General features: G+C 36.8%; 1 protein-coding gene across 1 annotated transcript in view; it reads right to left on the bottom strand.

The window, feature by feature from the left end:
* Positions 1 to 20,473, bottom strand: part of vdra (vitamin D receptor a) — a 74,441-nt gene that overhangs the window by 27,469 nt on the left and 26,499 nt on the right. The window contains exon 3 of the mRNA XM_084098395.1: positions 6,949 to 7,096. Within this exon, the coding sequence (XP_083954521.1) occupies positions 6,949 to 7,094 (146 nt within the window). The 5' untranslated portion in view covers positions 7,095 to 7,096. The remainder of the gene's footprint in view (positions 1 to 6,948; positions 7,097 to 20,473) is intronic.

The following is a 20,473-nucleotide window of genomic DNA, read 5'->3' as shown; positions in this document are numbered from 1 at the left end:
GTGACATCAGCGGCAATCCACCTGTCACTCAAGTGGCCACGCCCTTAATTATGCAGAACTTTAAAGCTTAATATAATTTAAACGGATGAGTTATAAAAACATTCACCCCCCTCACAGTCGTCGTGAAGGGCAAAATTAGCTGTATAGACCAAAACCACTTTTTGCACCAGGCTGTAAACATGTTTATTTCTGCTGTAAAGTTGGGTATTTTTACATTGGGATCTATGGGATTGACTCTCTTTTGGAGCCTGTCTCTAGTGGCCAGTCGATGAACTGCAGTTTAAGTCACTTCCGTGTTGGATTCAAGAGAGAGACGGGAAAGTTGCCGCTTGGTCTCTACACATCGTCCCTTTATCCACCAAACCAGGGATCCACAGTTTCCATTGGTTGAACTTTAAAATCACGTAAGAAAACTGATCCTGCAAGTCCCATTGCTTTAGCGAAGCATAACGTCAATGTCACTCCGTGAGGATTTTCTCCAGATCTACGCATCATGTTATGTTGTGTGTGGGTTTGTTTGAATCGAGACAACCTGCTCTAAATAAAGATGTGTGAAAACACATGGTTTACCTATGTGTCACGAAGTTAAAAAGCAAAATGTAGCATCAGTTCAGAGTTCAGAGAGATAGGCAGGAGCTAAGTTATGTACAGATTTAAAAACAAAAAGTAGAATTTTAAAATCTTTTCTCTGTCGAACTGGCAGCCAGTGTAGAGATTTGAGAATCGGAGAGATGTGGTCATATTTGCGACACTTATGATTAAGTCTGGCCGCAGCATTTTGGACTAACTGAAGACGAGCAATTTGAGAACTTGATATACCGCGATATAAGGCATTTATAAAAGGAGTTTTCGGAGTGAGAAAGCCTTTGATTTTAGACAGTAGAGGAAGTTGGTAGAAACTGGAACTGATCACGGATGAAATGTGTTTGTCAAATTTGAAAGGCTGGTCATCAAGAACATCTAAGTTCTGCACTCCTGGGGATTTAAAAGCCGATAGACTCTGTAAATCAAGGCTTATACACTGAGTTTTTAATTGGGCCGAAAACAATGACCTCAGACTTGTCTTCATTTAGAAAGAGGAAGTTGTGGGCTAGCCATGCTTTAACCTCTTCTAAGCACAGCAGAATAGAAATTACCGCAACAGGGTTGTTTCTCTTGATTGGAATATAAATTTGGGTGTCGTCCACGTAAAAATTAAATGATATACCATGTTTCCTCAGAATTGCGCCCAGAGGTAGCATGTAGAGAGAAAATAGAGAAGGAGCCAAAGTAATCGCATTCAATTACCCTCACTAGGCCTATTAAAATCCATTTTGTAGTTGTCTATCGTCCCCCAGGTCAGCTTGGCAGTTTCTTGGAGGAATTTGATGTACTACTCTCATCCTTCCCTGAGGATGGTACTCCTCTCGTAGTTCTTGGAGACGTCAACATCCACCTAGAAAAGCCTCAGGCTGCTGATGTCCACACTCTGCTTGCCTCATTCGACCTCAAACGAGTATCTACTGTGGCTACTCACAAATCAGGTAATAAATTGGACCTTATTTACACACGCTACTGCTCCACTGACCATACACTGGTCACTCCACTGCACACCTCAGATCACTTCCTCCTCACTCTCAACATCAACCTGCCTCAGGACACAACACACACCTACACACTTCCTCCACCTGATCAGCTCTCAACACTAGATACTAACAGTGCTGATACAACTGATACTCTTTTCTCCACTTTAACCTCCTGCTTGGACAACTTCTGCCCCCTTTCCTCCAGGCCATTCCGCACCACACCCTCTGCCTCCTGGTTTTCTGATGTTCTCCGCAAACCGAAATATCCTACGGACGATTTTCACACATTCTTCATAAATAAAACAACCACCATCAGCGGCCAATTTACCAAACCACAAACTGACACACACATCTTTACAAGCTAACACACACATTCTACCCTCCTTCTCTCGGCTTTCAGAGGCAGAAGTCTCCAAACTCCTCCTTTCCAATCACCTACCACCTGTCCGCTTGATCCTATTCCCACTCATCTACTTCAAGCCATTTCTTCCTCAGTTGTGCCCGCACTCAAGCACATCATCAACACCTCTCTTCACACGGGTACCTTTTCCACAGCATTTAAGCAGGCTCGTGTAACCCCACTGCTTAAGAAACCCACACTAAAATCAAGCACATCTGGAAAATTACAGACCGGTAACCCTTCTTTCATTCGTCACGAAAACACTTGAACGAGTTGTTTTCAACCAGATCTCTTCCTTTCTTACACAGAACAACCTCCTGGACAACAATCAGTCTTGGTTTCAAAAGCAGACACTCAACTGAGATGGTCCTGCTCTCGGTTACTGAAGCTCTGAGACTCAAGAGCAGCTTCCAAATCCTCCGTTCTCATCCTGCTGGATCCTGACACAGTTAATCACCAGATAATCCTGTCAATTTTAAAGACGAAGGGCATCTCTGGAACTGCACTCAAGTGGTTTAAGTCTCAATTCTCAGTAGGTCCTTCAGGGTGTCGTGGAGGGGTGAGGTGTCCAAGACACATCATCTAGCTACTGGAGTGCCTCAGGGCTCAGTGCTGGGACCGCTTCTCTTCTCCATCTACATGTCATCACTAGGATCTGTCATTCAGAAACATGGTTTATCCCATCACTGTTATCATCTAGCTACTGGAGTGCCTCAGGGCTCAGTGCTGGGACCGCTTCTCTTCTACATCTACATGTCATCACTAGGATATGTCATTCAGAAATACAGTATGGCTTTTCCTATCACTGCTACGCTGATGACACACAACTCTACCTCTCATTCCAGCCGGATGATCCGACGGTAGCTGCGGTAAATTGCGATCGGTTCATGAGATCGGCCAAATTAAGTGACTTCCGATCGAGCCATTGAATAGGATTATCAGCAGATTCGGATCGATCGGAGCATCCCTAATAAATAGCTTTACATTTATGCATTTAGCTAACAGAAAAGACTGTTATTTTCCAACATCCTACATGTTCTCTGTGCTGTATCGATGTGTCCATCTACAACACATGTTTGGTGATGAGGATGAAAGAGGAAAGGAGGAGATGCTGGATGACAGGATTTTGTTTGAATAAAAACTGAATGTATGAAATGCAATTATATATATATATATTTCTTTTTCCTTTTTTTTTGCTAGTAGAAGTTCTGAATGGTCGGTAACTTAATTTAGTAGCCAAATTGGCCGGTGAGTGAAAAAGTTAAATTCACACCCCTTTATATAGGATTTGTAGAAGTCTTACAGTACAGTAACAGTCAGACTTAAAATGAACGAGAACAAGCAGCAACATCCTGTGTGAAGCGTGTTCCCGTTGCGACATTTTATCCCATCTCAGTCAGCGACTATATCGAGGCGTGCCGTTCTCTTCCAGTAACTGCAGATGAAACGAGTTTTAAACAGTCGGCCTATTAGGTTACATAAGCAGATATTTTTCAGCATGGTCATAAAAAGCAAACGTGTAATGAGCTGCAGACAGAAGGTTCTCCAGAACCAGGAGCCCGAACCACTGACCTTTGAGAGGATTTACCGGATGAAAACGACACCGGTTCACAACAACACCAGTCATTTCACTGTCCTCACAGAAAGCAGAAGTCAATCATGCGTTTATGTTTTTATGAAGATTTCAGCTTAAATAAATGCAACCTGGAATATTATACACTACTGTACTGTTCAAAGGTTTGGAAGAATTCATTAAATTATTAATTATTGAAAACGGTTCATATTGTTTGTCAGGTTTCTTTGCTGAACAGAATTTAATTGAAAACTGAAATCTTTTATAACATTATAAACGTCTTTACAGTCACTTTTGATCAATTTAATGTGTCCTTGATGAATAAAAGCATTTCTTCTTTAAAAAAAAAGTTTTTAACAGCAGTGTAATGAAATATGAAGAATAATGAAGAGTTGGCAAAGAAACTTCTGTTGACAGATGAAGCAGAGACTGTATTTGATCTGTAATATTTCATAACTCTTCATATGTAAATGACAGTTTTATATGGATAATGTTTTAATAACACTTACTCGCATGTGATAGCGAGTGGTGGTTGATGTGGTTTCCAAAGCAATGCCGTCAGCCAATCATAATTAGTGACAAGTCTTAAAGGAGCCACGCCTTAAAAACTGATAATTTCAGACAGAGGGTTGAAAATAATAGTCACTTTAAGTGAACCTCAAGGAACATATTAATATTAGTGCTGGGCAACGATTAATCACATCCAAAATAAAAGTTTGTGTTTACGTAATATATGTGTGTGTACTGTGTACTGTCACTATTCGATACATATCACGATACTGAACTCACGATACGATATTATTGCTTATGCCAAGACTTATGATAAAAGATTAACAAAAAATGTTGATTAAAATGCCAAATTTGATATTGCATTGTGTGTGTGAATGAATATTCTTGGACTTAGTGCTGAAACCCAAAGCACAGGACAATAGAGACACCAGAATAACAATATTCATGATTCTGAAGCTGAAAATACTGAATTATTTTAGATGAATATGCTTAATCTCTGACTAGATATATTTAAAATAATGTAGGACACTTTTTACTGGTAACATCAGATATCAGGACCCACAAATATTCCCCCACTGCATTATTATACATTACATTCAACATTACATATGGAGTTTAATGTTGTACTGACACTAAACTCTGAAAACTTGAATTTTTTCCTCACACAGAAATTTTTATTATTTTTACTAACTATCCACGATACATATTGTTGCATTTTTGTATTGCGATATATTGTGACATTTTTTTTTTATATATATAAAAACCTATTAAAAAAAACTGCACACATGTGTAGTAAAAACATTAACAAACATTAATAAACTGAGTAAAATTACATTTGTTTAAAAAAAATAAAAAATTATTTTGTCAGAAAATGACATTTTGTTGCCTGGGGTCGAACCGCGCACAAGGGTTAAATCCAGGGCCGTACCCACCATTGCCATCATTATTGTGTAAATATATATATATTTGTATACCTCAACTGTGTTTATATATTTCACTAGTATCAGAACTGGGATTTTTCACTATTTGCATCACTCCGCTTGTCTGTGTTTGCACAACTTGCATCATTAAGCCAGTAGGTGGCGACAAGTGACTCATTATGAATGACCAATTGAACCATTAAAATGAACAGATTAGTCCAAAAACAGATTGATTTAGGAAGTTTCTGAAACTGATCTTTGATGCTCATACTAATTGCTCAGAAGGATTGCATTGGCGTTTGATTCAAATGTAACATCTATGCAAAATAACCCTTAAAACTTCTCATTTAAGGCCATTCCCATTTCGAATATGTGATTGTGTTTTGTCAACAATATGCATAAACATTCTGCATTTCCATTGTGTATTGTGGATCACTCATTGAAACATTTAAACTGATTCTCATGTTTAAGAATCTACTGTTATCCTTTTTTTTGGCCTTCAAACACCTTAAAGGTGCAGTGTGTGATTGTTAGCGTCATCTAGTGGTGAGGTTGTGAATTGCAACGAATAGAAGTTACGGTGGCCGACAGGAAGTGATGTCGTCGTCTGAGACAGCAGAGAGTAGCCAGTTAAACAATGAGGTTTCTTTACAAAGATTAAGAAATTAGGTTTACTTAATTATTCAGTAAAACAATATGTTATTGTGAATATTATTGTCACTTGTTCATCATTGTGTCAGTGTTTTATCCGCTGACTTTAGCGAGCTTCTTATCATGAAGAACAACAGTGACGAAACACGTTTGTCCGTTCAGGGCCACTGTAGAAACATGTGGATGTAAGCGGACCCGCGGTGTGTGTAGAGAGAAATGCTCATTCTAAGCTAATAAACGCATAACGGTTCATTATGTAAGGTCTTTATACACCACTGAAAACAGTGTTATGTATATGATATTGCATTTCTGTCAACAGATCCTCCTAAATATTACACAATACACCTTTAAAATGCACATGTGTAGATCGGACATTATTAACCACAGAAATGTAAATCCCAGTTTTCCAATGATCTGGTGGAAACGGACGAGACGTTTACCTGAAGAAGCCCTTTTTGTTTTGTTTTATAAAAACCTATTTAAAAAATATTTATTTATTTATATAAATGTAAAAAATATAATCAATCCTCTAAAAATGTCACAAATGTGTAGTAAAAACATTAATAAACTGAGTAAAATTACATTTGCTTACAAATATTTTTTTGTTTTTGTTACAAAATTACATTTTGTAAACCGAGTGTAAACCGCAAACGAACCGCGCACAAGGGTTAAACATCTTTTCAAAAATAGCAGCATTATTCACCACAGTTTGTCCATGATCTGGTGGTAACGGACGAGACGTTTACCTGAAGAAGCCCTTGAAAAAAAAAAAGCAGTTTTTTTCTTATAAAAACCTTTTAAATTTATTTATACAAGTTAAAAAAAATTAAAAAAAATCCTCCGAAAACTGCACAAATGTGTAGTAAAAACATTAATAAACAGAGTGAAATTACATTTGTTAAAAAAATATATATATATTTTGTCACAAAGTTACATTTAGTTGCCTGGGGTCTCTGGAGACTCTAAACACAAGGGTTAAATCCATTAGATAAGCAGCATTATTCACCACAGAAATGATAACGATAACTCCCAGTTTGTCCATGATCTGATGGTAACGGACGAGACCTGAAGAAGCCCCCTTTTTTATAATTATAAAAACCTATTAAAAAATATATTTTTTATATATTTATGTAAAAAAATATTTAATAAATCCTATAAAAACTGGACAAATGTGTAGTAAAATCAGTAAAATTACTTTATTTTGTTACGAGAAAATGTAATGAAATGTAGAAAATGACATTTTGGTTAAATCCGTTGACGGCAGCATTATCCACCACAGGCATGCAGACCCCAGTTCGTCCCTGATCTGGTGTAATGATGGAGGTTTACCTGAAGAAGCCCTTGCAGCCCTCGCAGGTCATGGCGTTGAAGTGGAAACCGGAGGCTTTGTCTCCACACACTCCACAGATGCGCGGCGCGTTACGGTCGAACTCATCGGGACCCGCCGCTGACGTGCTCACGGCCATGGCATCCATCACTGAGAACACCAGAGACACACACAGCGCTTTATTTAGAGCCAAAAAATCAATTACAAAAAGACAAATATCATATAAATACAATAAACAAAGTCATATTATACACATTTTTTTAAAATTAACATAATCTTAAGCATAATCTTACTAAATAAGTCCTCAGAAGACGAGAGAAGCGGTCAGAAACACACCTCATCTACTCAAACATCTCGCACAGAGACGAGAGATCAGTGGACGAGACATTTTTACATAATACACTGCATTTATGCATTTAGCAGATGCTTTTACCCACAGCAAAACATCAGCTGTTGCTTATGGAGAACGCAGACAGAGAGAGAGAGGAATATGAATAAAACGGTAACACTTTACAATAAGGTAATGTATTAACTGACATGAACTAACCATGAGCAATACATTTGTTACGGTGTTTATTAATCTTTGTTAATGTTGGTTAATAAAAATAAAGCTGTTCATGTTAGTTCACAGTGCATTAACTAATGTTAACAAGATTTTAATAATGATTAAGAAAATGTTGAAATTAATATTAAGATATATAAACGCTGTTCATTCTTAGTTCATGTAAACTCATGAACCTTATTGTAAAGTGTCACCAATAAAACGAACCGTTAAAGAAGAAATAAACAATCTTTTTCCGCTTGTTTGCGCGTTAATCAATCCATCTGTTAATTGACACCGTTAGTTAACAGATGGGCTTATTAACATGTGCAAACAAGCGGAGGAAGATGTGAAGACACAATGAATGCTGCAGTGAGCTCAGATTCAGTTACAGAAACACACTGCATAATGATATGAGCGTTTACAGGTCAAAGGTCACGCAGAACGAGAGCAATGATGAATAGAGGGAAAGAAACAAAATATGACGAGATCTGGTTTCCATAAATAGTCACGCTAAAAGCATTTCTCGCAGCTATTATAATAATAATAATAATAATGATGATGATGATGATAATACGTGTGTGTTATTCGCCGGGTCATCATGTTCTTCCTGGAAGCGATCGGCTTGTTTTGCTCAGCGAGAGGAACAGAGATAACAAACAGCAGCAGAGATGCATGACTTAGCATGCAGAAACGCACGCGTTCGTGTGTGTGTGTGTGTGTGTGTGTGTGAGAGCAAGAGAACAAAAGCAGGAGGAGCTTCATTCAGATTCCTTGAAGACGCTGTGATCAGTATCAATCCTTCAAACACGACACTCTCGATAAGAGCGGATTCACACTCACAGAAATCAGTAAATTCATGACAATGTTGAACCTTCAAATCAAAACGGTGCTTATTAAATATGTGAAGTGCCGTGAGTATGAATGAAACATGTACTGATGCTCACAACACCCTATTTGGGTAATAAAAGAAAAAGAAAAATTAAGTAAACAAACATGCAAAATCCATAAGTTTTTCTTCAGTGTAGTGAATAGTTTTTTTCCCCAGTGACAAAATATTTTTCATATTAAATGTAAAACTTTAGACCTTTCTAATGATTTACAGGGATAAGTGCTCAACCAAGACGGATGGATGTTGTTTGGATTGTGATTAGGGATATTGGGCTATGCAAATAAAACTGACTTTATGTTAAGGAAGAGGTTTACATTTGGCAAATAAAACAAAACAAAACACTGTTTGTCTGAAAACACTCGCTGTGTTTGACATGGTAATGAATATGAAACTGTTGATCCGTTTGATGTTGGCGGAATAGATCTGCTAAGCTGCTGTTATTGCTGCCGCTGCTGCTGTTATTGCTGTTGCAGAGCAAGCAACGGTGCGTGTCCACTGGAGCGGAGCGAGCGTTTTTAATTCATTCCTATGGAAGTCGAGCTTAACGCTCGCGCAGTGCATTTTGGGATTGACAGCGAACCGGAGAAAGCGTTGTGAGCGTCAAAAGGTTGGGCAGTTCTCGACTTTATGCAAATATCAAGCGGAAAACGCGGTCGGCAGCCAATCGCTGTGAGGTTCGGGATCTGACGTCTGTTTTGAGGGTTTAAAAATATGCAAATTGTGCTGGAGTTTATGCTGGATTTAGTGCGTAAATCATTTTTGTTTACAAATTAGACATTTTGCAGTTGTTATATATATATATACAGTGCAATGCATAAGTGAATACACCCATGCTAAAGTTGACTAAAAAGAGGAATAAAAAATCATATTTTGGAAATTGAACTTAATGCCTTAATTTAAAAAATTAGGAAAAATCCAACCTTTAAGGACACCAATTTTCTTTGTGAATGAATAATGTATCGTAAATAAATAAATGTTCTTCCTTAAAATACATGGTGCATAAGTGAGTACACCCCTATGTTAAATTCCCAGAGAGGCAGGCAGATTTTTATTTTTAAGTATTTTAAAAAAAATTTTTTTTAGGATAATATGCATCCTGATAAAGTTCCCTTGGCCTTTGGAATTAAAATAGCCCCACATCATCACATAGCCTTCACCATACCTAGAGATTGGCATGATTTTATTTCAGTTAGCCTAAAAGCTAGCTTGATTTGCATTGAGAGATGATCTTATGGAAAGTACCCCATGCCAATCTCTAGGTATGGTGAAGGCTATGTGATGATGTGGGGCTATTTCTATTTTAATTCCAAAGGCCAAGGGAACTTTATCAGGATGCATAGTATCCTAAAATTTTTTTTCTATTTCTGCTGGTAATTGCTGTTGCAGAGCAAGTAAGACATGCTGCTTCTGTACAATATAGCACACATGAACTACCCGTAGCAGATCTATACAGGTGGAGCTGGGGAAGGTGGAGGGTTTCTGAAGCGCTGCAACTGCTACAGCAAATGCAGACCAAGTATTTAAAGGCAAAATTAAAAAAGAACATTTTTTTTTTTTAAATAAATATAATTAAATCATTACATTTTACATAAGACTATTATAGGATCCAGATTAGTAAAACCAGATTAGTTGGCCATTATTATGAATCACAGTTATGAAGAGTTTACATCAAATTTTCAAACAATATGTTTCTTTTATTTAAATGTAAGTGATTCATAAATGTAAGCTGTGTATATATAACAGGGAAGTGAAACTTGGGTTGAAACAATATATCAACATCACTACTTTACTATTTTTTTCATTATGATAATTTTTCTTGACAGTTTAACACCACCCCTAAAAATCGTACAAGAATAGTCATTTAGCGCAGTGAGAAGGAGGAATTTATATATATATTATTTCAACCAAAGTTTCACTTCCCTGTTATATATACACAGCTTACATTTATGAATATATATATATATTGTTTCAACCCAAGTTTATATACACAGCTTACATTTATGAATATATATATATATATATATATATATATATATATATATATATATATACAGTGAGGAAAATAAGTATTTGAACACAATGCTATTTTGCAAGTTCTCACACTTGGAAATCATGGAGGGGTCTGAAATTGTCATCGTAGGTGCATGTCCACTGTGAGAGACATGATCTAAAAAAAGAAAATCCAGAAATCACAATGTATGATTTTTTAACTATTTATTTGTATGATACAGCTGCAAATAAGTATTTGAACACCTGTCTATCAGCTAGAATTCTGACCCTCAAAGACCTGTTAGTCTGCCTTTAAAATGTCCACCTCCACTCCATTTATTATCCTAAATTAGATGCACCTGTTTGAGGTCGTTAGCTGCATAAAGACACCTGTCCACCCCATACAATCAGTAAGAATCCAACTACTAACATGGCCAAGACCAAAGAGCTGTCCAAAGACACTAGAGACAAAATTGTACACCTCCACAAGGCTGGAAAGGGCTACGGGGAAATTGCCAGGCAGCTTGGTGAAAAAAGGTCCACTGTTGGAGCAATCATTAGAAAATGGAAGAAGCTAAACATGACTGTCAATCTCCCTCGGACTGGGGCTCCATGCAAGATCTCACCTCGTGGGGTCTCAATGATCCTAAGAAAGGTGAGAAATCAGCCCAGAACTACACGGGAGGAGCTGGTCAATGACCTGAAAAGAGCTGGGACCACCGTTTCCAAGGTTACTGTTGGTAATACACTAAGACGTCATGGTTTGAAATCATGCATGGCACGGAAGGTTCCCCTGCTTAAACCAGCACATGTCAAGGCCCGTCTTAAGTTTGCCAGTGACCATTTGGATGATCCAGAGGAGTCATGGGAGAAAGTCATGTGGTCAGATGAGACCAAAATAGAACTTTTTGGTCATAATTCCACTAAACGTGTTTGGAGGAAGAAGAATGATGAGTACCATCCCAAGAACACCATCCCTACTGTGAAGCATGGGGGTGGTAGCATCATGCTTTGGGGGTGTTTTTCTGCACATGGGACAGGGCGACTGCACTGTATTAAGGAGAGGATGACCGGGGCCATGTATTGCGAGATTTTGGGGAACAACCTCCTTCCCTCAGTTAGAGCATTGAAGATGGGTCGAGGCTGGGTCTTCCAACATGACAATGACCCGAAGCACACAGCCAGGATAACCAAGGAGTGGCTCTGTAAGAAGCATATCAAGGTTCTGGCGTGGCCTAGCCAGTCTCCAGACCTAAACCCAATAGAGAATCTTTGGAGGGAGCTCAAACTCCGTGTTTCTCAGCGACAGCCCAGAAACCTGACTGATCTAGAGAAGATCTGTGTGGAGGAGTGGGCCAAAATCCCTCCTGCAGTGTGTGCAAACCTGGTGAAAAACTACAGGAAACGTTTGACCTCTGTAACTGCAAACAAAGGCTACTGTACCAAATATTAACATTGATTTTCTCAGGTGTTCAAATACTTATTTGCAGCTGTATCATACAAATAAATAGTTAAAAAATCATACATTGTGATTTCTGGATTTTTTTTTTTAGATTATGTCTCTCACAGTGGACATGCACCTACGATGACAATTTCAGACCCCTCCATGATTTCCAAGTGGGAGAACTTGCAAAATAGCAGGGTGTTCAAATACTTATTTTCCTCACTGTACATATTATATATATATATATATATATATATATATATATATATATATATATATATATATATATATATATATATATATACATACACACACATTTCCTCCCTGTTCATCAAGAATGAACCACATTTCTTTTCCCTGACACTGAATATTCTGAGTTCGATCAGGAGTTGAGTAACCAGTTTCAACCAGTTATTTCTAACAATGTGGTCTGTGCAAAACAAAAGCTTCTTCCAAGAGTGAGGGGAAAAAGAAAGCTCAGCAGTAAACAACGCTTCATAAAACACAAATATATCATCCAAAGAATGAGACGCAGAATATTACAAAACACTGATGTTTGAAGGCTTGCATAATTCAGAATGTTGGTCAATGTTTCTTGTCCGAATTCAGTTTTACTCTCGGTGACACTCAAAAATGTAAGGCTGTTTTATGCAAATGAGCTGCTCTCTGCTGATTGGCTGATGTCTTGAGGCGCATAAACACCGATCAGAATGAAGCTTCTGAACTTCTTCGCCTCAATCGGGGACATTTAATATTCAACAATATTATTGATCTGCCTGCATAGACACCATTATATGAGAACTGGACTGAGCTGGACGATGGTTCTCTCCAGAGCAGATAAAAATTAACTAAATTAAACTTTTTTACAACAAAAATGAACCATCACTGAACTTACTTAAGCTGGACTGACACTATTTTCTTCTGGAAACAAACTTTGTTGCATTATTTTCCTGTTATCTCTGTAAAGCTGCTTTGAAACAATCTGAACTGTAAAAAAGTGCAGTATAAATAAGGGTAAAGAATGTAAAGATCTGAAGATAGTCACACCGAACATAAAATGGACTTAGACAGAAACCATCCAACCAGAAACCATGAGCGGCTGTTAAAACACAGGCTGTGTTCAGACAGGCCACAAAACTAAACGTCCAAACTAAATCTTTCGCTTATAGTCAGAATATATTCAGCTAGGACGCATTAAACTGATCGAAATATGATACAGTAAATATGATACAGTAAAGACGTTCATAATGTTGCAAAAAATTCTATTTCAAATAAATGCTGTTTTTACATCCATCAAAGAATCCGGTTTTCAACACTGATAATAATCATAAATGTTTCTCGAGCATCAAATCATCATATTAGAATGATTTCTGAAGGATCATGTGACACTGAAGACTGGAGTAATGATGCTGAAAATTCAGCTTTGATCACAGGAATAAATTACACTTTACTATATATTCACATAGAAAACAGCTGATTTACATTGGAATAATATTTCAGTATGTTTACTGTATTTTTTTGACCAAATACATTCAGCCTTGGTGAAAATAAGAGCCTTATAAACATTAAAAAAACACTAGTTTTTCAAAAACTGCCAGTGAAACGGTGTATACAACACACACTGCACTACATTGCACATTCTGTCAAATGTTCGGACTGATACTGTGCTGGTATTCCGGTGTACAGTATTAGTAGCATTCTGGAAAACACACTTTTGTCAGTGTTTTTAATCAGGCACGACACGGATCCTTCTGGAAACGTCAGATGTTTGGGTGTATCAGTGAAAGCAGAACGAGAAGGAGAACGGTTCTGGTGTTCGAGCCCAGCGCTGAGCTTCCCCGTATCAAGCCCGAACTGATCCCAGATCCGATCAACAGCCGATCCGGAGCGCGCCTGAACGCAGACTCCCACGACACGCAGCATTTTTCCCCACACGCAGAAGAACTTACCAATCGCAGGCCATGGAGGGAAGAAAACGCTCCGGGGAAAATGCTAGACTTGACCCAGATCTGCACATCAGAGACGGTGAACTTTAGACCTTGTTTTGAGCGCTCGCTCGCAGAAGAAAAGGCCAGAGCGGGGCGGGAGCTTTCAGAGGAACAGGGGCCCGTTTAGGGAGAACACGCACACGCACGCACACACACACACACACATTCACAGTACGTCGCTCTCAGGATCAGAATCTTTATTTGTCATTATACAAAAGGAGAACAATGGATGATATGCAATCCTCCTATTCAGCACAATAATCAATCTCACGCTTTACAAACAATTACACTATATGCAAAAAAACCCCAAAAAAACAACAATAATAATAATTCTCCTTTGTAACAAATTTTACAAATAAGTGAGAATGGTAAACTGTAAGCTGGATTGTGTACATACACACACACACACACCTTTAATAGCAATATTTGCATATCATATGCAGCACAATTGAGGTGATTTATAAGCATATGACTATAAATAATTACAAAAGAGGCTTTCAACTCACTAAAAGATGCATTGCATTCTGGTCATTTAAAACTAAAACGGCTCTAGGACATGTTCTCGACGCACTTCTGTTGATGCAATCTCTGAATCTACACGCACCAATGCTACATTTTCTAAATGTCATAATCATGTGTTAAACAAGTATGCATCACTTCAATGAGCTCATTGTTTCTGCATTCAATTATTACATTGTTTAAAATAATGAATTTTTAGCCAACTGTGATTTTGTATATGGCATCTCTGAAATGCATAACTTAGTTTCCTCTGATATCAGATCTCTGTAAACTGTAATGTGGACTCATGCACTTTCTGTGAAGCTGCTGTGAAATGATGTGTGTTGTGAAAAGCGCTATACAAATAAATGTGACTTGAATACAAAAGAGTTCAACAAAATGATATGCAATCCTATTCAGCTTTACAAACAATTACACTATCCAAAAAACCCCCCCACATTTCTCCTATGTAACAAATTTTACAAATAAGTGAGAACGTTAAACTAGAATATATATAATAAATATACCTTTAATAGCAATATTTACCAATATTTACACAATTGAGGTGATTTAAGAAGCACTATAAATAATTACAAAAGAGGCTTTTCAACTCACAAAAAAGGCAAATCACAAAAAGATGCATTAAAATTCAAATTAAAATGAGGTTATGTGCTCGACACACACACACACACACACTCCTGAAGACAAGCGTATCGATTCGTGCCGAGGATGATAAAGTGACTAGAGTTTGCAAATCTGACGGTGATGCAATTATCAAACCCGTTTAAACGCATACTTGCAATGGATTATTTCCTGTGTGACAATCTAAGAAAAGCTGCGACTGGACCGTCTCCAAACAACCGACCAGGAATGTGCGTAAACATTCCAAACTTGAGCAATAAAAGCCATAATTCTCCAAAAAGTAAACTTTTAGAAAAGTTCAGTGCTTGTGCAAACACTCGCCGTCACAGACCGGAGGGAAACAAATACAATTCTGAGATTCTCAAAATGCATCAGAGAATCTGAGTTTGGGTTTTAACTCCTCAGATCATAAGAGCAGTTTTCTAGTGCGCTGATGTAACAGGAAAGGGGAGGGGCTTGTGTGTGAGGGGAGGGGCTTGTCGTGGAGAGGCGTGGCCTGAGAGGGAGAACATCCCAGAATAGCATATTTACCGTTGAAATACACTCCCGTTGAAAAGTTTGGGATCGGTAAGATTTATAATGTTTTTTAAAAGAGTCTCTTCTGCTCACCAAGGCTGCGTTTATTTGATTTAAAAATACAAAAAAATTATGAAATATTATTGTAATGTAAATCATCTGTTTTCTATGTGAATATATAGTAAAGTGTAATTTATTCCTGTGATCAAAGCTGAATTTTCAGCATCATTACTCCAGTCTTCAGTGTCACATGATCCTTCACAAATCACTCTAATATGATGATTTGATGCTCAATAAACATTTATGATTATTATCAGTGTTGAAAACTGTTATTTATATTTTTATGTCAGGATTTTTTGATTAATAAAGAATCTTTTGTAACATTAAACTCTACCGTTCAGAAGTTTGGGGTCAGTAAGAATGTTTATTTTATTTTTTGGGGGGAAATAAATAAAATAAATCAATACTTTTATTCATCATGGATGAAAATAAACTGATCAAAAGTGACAGTAAAGACATTTATAATGTTACAAAAGATTCTATTTCAAATAAATGCTGTTCTTTTGAACTTTCTATTAGTCAATAGAAATAACTGTTTTCAACATTGATAATAATCATAAATGTTTCTTGAGCATCAAATCCTCATATTAGAGTGATTTCTGAAGGATCATGTGACACTGAAGACTGGAGTAATGATGCTGAAAATTCAGCTTTGATCACAGGAATAAATTACACTTTACTATATATTCACATAGAGAACAGTTATTTTAAATTGCAATAATATTTCACAAAATTACCGTTTTTGTTGTATTTTTAATCAAATAAACGCAGCCTGAGCATAAGAGACTTCTTTTAAAAACATTAAAAGTCTTACCGATCCCAAACTTTTGAACGGCAGTGCAGAAAAAGCAGTATGCAAGAATATGACATTCCAGCTTTAGATGTGAAACAGTGAACCGGTCAAAAACACTCGTACGCGTTTCAGCACAAGCACTAAACACACACACACCAATACAATCTGATGTAAGAGACTACAAGACAACAACAGATAAGCGTTATCGACTCACAAAATGCCCAAAGCACAAATCAAATCAACCGCGCGCGCACGCGTGTGTGTGTGTGTGTGTGTTTGTGTGTGTGTGTGGTCGAGACTTTAACCTCATGCAATCTCACAGAGATACACCAGCGCACAGATTTAACCCAGGTGAGGAACGCATTGTACAAGAACATCCAGAAGCCAGCCAAACAAAAATAGCACAAGAACAACACGTTATTAACTCACTGATACAACAATAGATATGGCGAATAAACCGTCTGACGCATGCAGAGATTAATGATCTGATCAAACCACAAACATGCCGAGACACTTCAAAAACAGTTAGCTATGATTAAAAAGATAAGAAAAAAATATATTGCATCTAAAATGCAATAAAATAAAACAAGATAAAATAAAAATATGAAACAAAATTCAGAACTACCTGTATTTTCAATACAATTAATAAAAAACAAGATTTTATAAAATGAGATTAGATTAAAGACACCTGAAAATGTCATTGTATTGGATAAAAAAAAAAAAAAAAACTTAAGCAAATAGGGCTGCAAAAATGTGGGGAATAAAAAAAAATGTAATAGCAAATGTGATTGCAACTTAAAATGAAATAAATAAAAACAACAACAGCAACAAAATTTTATAAAAAATCTTGTGATTATACATCAATATACGTATAAAACACTAATAATACATAATAATAATAATATAATATTAACAGCCTCAGTTATAATATTTATAAATATTATTATTATTACATAATAGTAATTATTATTATTAAAGAAAATAAGAGATACTATAATTGTAAAAAAGCTATTTCACTGTAAAATGCAGCGTGACACGTTCTGGTTGTTAGTAACGACACCCGTGGTCAGAGATGTCAAAAACACACATTAAAAACCAATACAAACTAAAAATGTCACGTCTTTTTTTAATCTGCAGTGTTGGTGGAACAGAATTTGTTTACATGAAAAGTAACACAGCAGTGTGTCTGTGAATACTGAAAATATAATTTTATATTACATTTTAAAATATTATTATTTTTTACTCCTATTAGAACAGTTATTTGTCTCTTTTCTGTATTTGACAACTTAACATAAAATAAAAAAATTTAATAAAATAAAAAAAATTAATAAAATAAAATAAGCACAAGACAACCAAATACAAATATTGACCTCTGCTCTAGTTTAGTTACTAATCTAGTTTGTAATAAAGCTGGCATTGTGGTCTATGAACACTGAGACTATGACAAATTTCTTGTGACCAGAAACAAAACTGAATTAAGTAAAAAGTCAAGTTGCCAATTTCAAATGAACCCTCTGGCGCTCTTCGTTCATTTTTGACTGAAAAATATATTAAATATAATTATTTTTTTTATTTTTTTTAGCATTTATTTCATCTGAATGATACGAAACTTGGTAAAGGTTTTGGCACTTGGCACTTAAAAAAAAAAAAAAAAAAATCATGAATATGATTCGAAAAAGTTAATTGGTGCTGAAAAAAATTAGCGCATTGGAAATAAATGGGAGACGAATTTCCTCTAGTGGAAGTGTTCGGTACTGCAGCCAAACACAATCTCACTGAAAGCTCATTTTTTGAGATATCAACCTCAAATTTGGAACACGGCTTCTTTAGATTTATGAACATTTCAAAGCGTACCAAAATGTGTTTATGCAAGTCACATGTGGGTAAAGTTGTCCTCTCATTGGTCAGAGTTTCCTCTGGATTGATAAGTTTGCTCCGCCAGCTTATTGTGGTTTTATCTGTAGTGGTCGAGATGCACACAAACACTAATAGAAATGTAGCCGTCATTCACGCTCCAACTGATAAATTCTATATTTATTTGATTTAAATTTAATGCAGTTAGAACAGAAATTAAGGCTTCGTCGGGACAAAATTCTTGCACAGAATCACACACTGTTGCTTTTTTTATCAAACATTTGATCATTTTTTATCAAATAACATTAAAACTGGATAATATTTAGAGCTCTGAAGTGCTGAAAAAAGTACTTAAAAAGCCCTTGAAAAAAGTGCTTGAATTTCACTCTTAAAAGGTTGTACGAACCCTGAGATGAATAATGTAAAAAACATTTGACCATTTCTGCCACAATACCATGGTTACAGTTAACGTTTCTACATTAAATCCATGGTGAATGTTGGTGATTTGTGGATTGAAAAGCCTTCTATAACTTCTATCTTTCTTTCCTGGTCTCCACGTCAGCACTGTTTGGTTTGATGTGGTTAATAAACAGAATTTTGCACTGAATTTGCATGCTTTCTCACTGCGATGATGTTAATTCTGCGGAGAATTCAAGCGTTTTCTCACTGGATCTCCCAGCGCTGTGTAGTAACAGTGTCGTGTGATGGAGATCGACCAGCGAGTAAACCTCGCGCTGCGCAGCCCAAACGATTAGCACGGTTTTGTTTCGTTTGCCGTTTTTCATATGCAACATAAAAGGCATCTCTAAACAGTTGGGCAATATGGTGGTGGCACCAGCACGACCTCTAACACAACATGATTTCTGTAAAATTCAGTCGCACTTTGGAGAAAAGTTTTATTTTTTTTTCCATGAGAATTTGTGACTTCCTACTTTTTCCATAAAATGGGCAGTTGAACTGCTCCTCTGCCGCCATCTACTGGTTATAGTGGTAATTTCATGTTTTTTTGTTTTTTTATATAAAAGTGTTTGTTTGCCACAAAGGTGTTTTAGAGTTTAAATATGTAGGAAAATTAACTTTAACAAAATTGTCGCACCGGCAGGAAAAAAGGTCGCAAAATGCGACCAATTGATTGCAGTCTGGAGTCCTGTGTGCGTGGAAAACTAAGTACGCACAAAAAGATCAATGAAATGTGCTTAAGCAATTTTCCACAAACATATACACTATATTGCCAAAAGTATTGGGACACCCCTCCAAATCATTGAATTCAGGGGTTCCACTCACTTCCACAGCGTCAGACTAGTTTCCTTAAAGGGTTAGTTCACCCAAAAATGAAAATTATGTCATTAATGACTCACCCTCATGTCGTCCCAAGCCCGTAAGACCTCCGTTCATCTTCGGAATACAGTTTAAGATATTTTAGATTTAGTCCGAGAGCTTTCTGTTCCTCCATTGAAAATGTATGTACGGTATACTGTCCATGTCCAGAAAGCTAATACAGACATCATCAAAGTTGTCCAAGTGACTATAGTGGCTCAATCTTAAGTTTATAAAGCGACGAGAATACTTTTTGTGCGCAAAAAACAACAAAAATAACAACTTTATTCCACTATTAATTTCCTTCTCTCTGGGCCTCGAGTTTTTTTTACGTAGTGTTTTAGCGCAGCGCATCTGTGCTGTACGTCACACGTAGGCTCACTATTGGCCGACGCTGGTCATGTGTGTGATGCGTGTGACGTACAGCACAGATGCGCTGCGCTAAAACACTACGTAAAAAAAACTCGAGGCCCAGAGAGAAGGAAACGAATAGTGGAATAAAGTTGTTATTTTTGTTGTTTTTTGCGCACAAAAAGTATTGCAACATTCCTGTTGCAACATCCAGTTCATCTAAGCTATCTGGTATGCCGAGGAATAGACACTGATCAGGAAGATTATTTATAAAGCAGTCTTTAGTGGTAGAAGTAATACACTATATTGTCAAAAGTATTGGGACACCCCTCCAAATCACTGAATTTGGGTGTTTCAATCACTTCCATGGCCACAGTTGTATAAATCAAGCACTAGGCATGCAGACGCTTCTACAAACATCTGTGAAAGAATGGGTCGCTCTCAGGAGCTCAGTGAACTCAAGCGTGGGACCGGGATAGGTTGCCACCCGTGCAATAAGTCCATTTATAAAACAGTTAGTTCCAAACCTTGATTCTGCTTGGTCAATAGCTGTGTTTTATTCACGATAAATATAAAAGTTTAATTGGTAAAAAAAAAGTAAAAAAAGTAAAGGTTTTAAAAAATGCAAAGTACTGAAAATAT

Source organism: Abramis brama (genome assembly GCF_963993115.1).
Source record: "Abramis brama genome assembly, chromosome: 22".
NCBI classification, from domain to species: domain Eukaryota; kingdom Metazoa; phylum Chordata; class Actinopteri; order Cypriniformes; family Leuciscidae; genus Abramis; species Abramis brama.
This window is presented reverse-complemented; position numbering and strand designations above follow the sequence as displayed.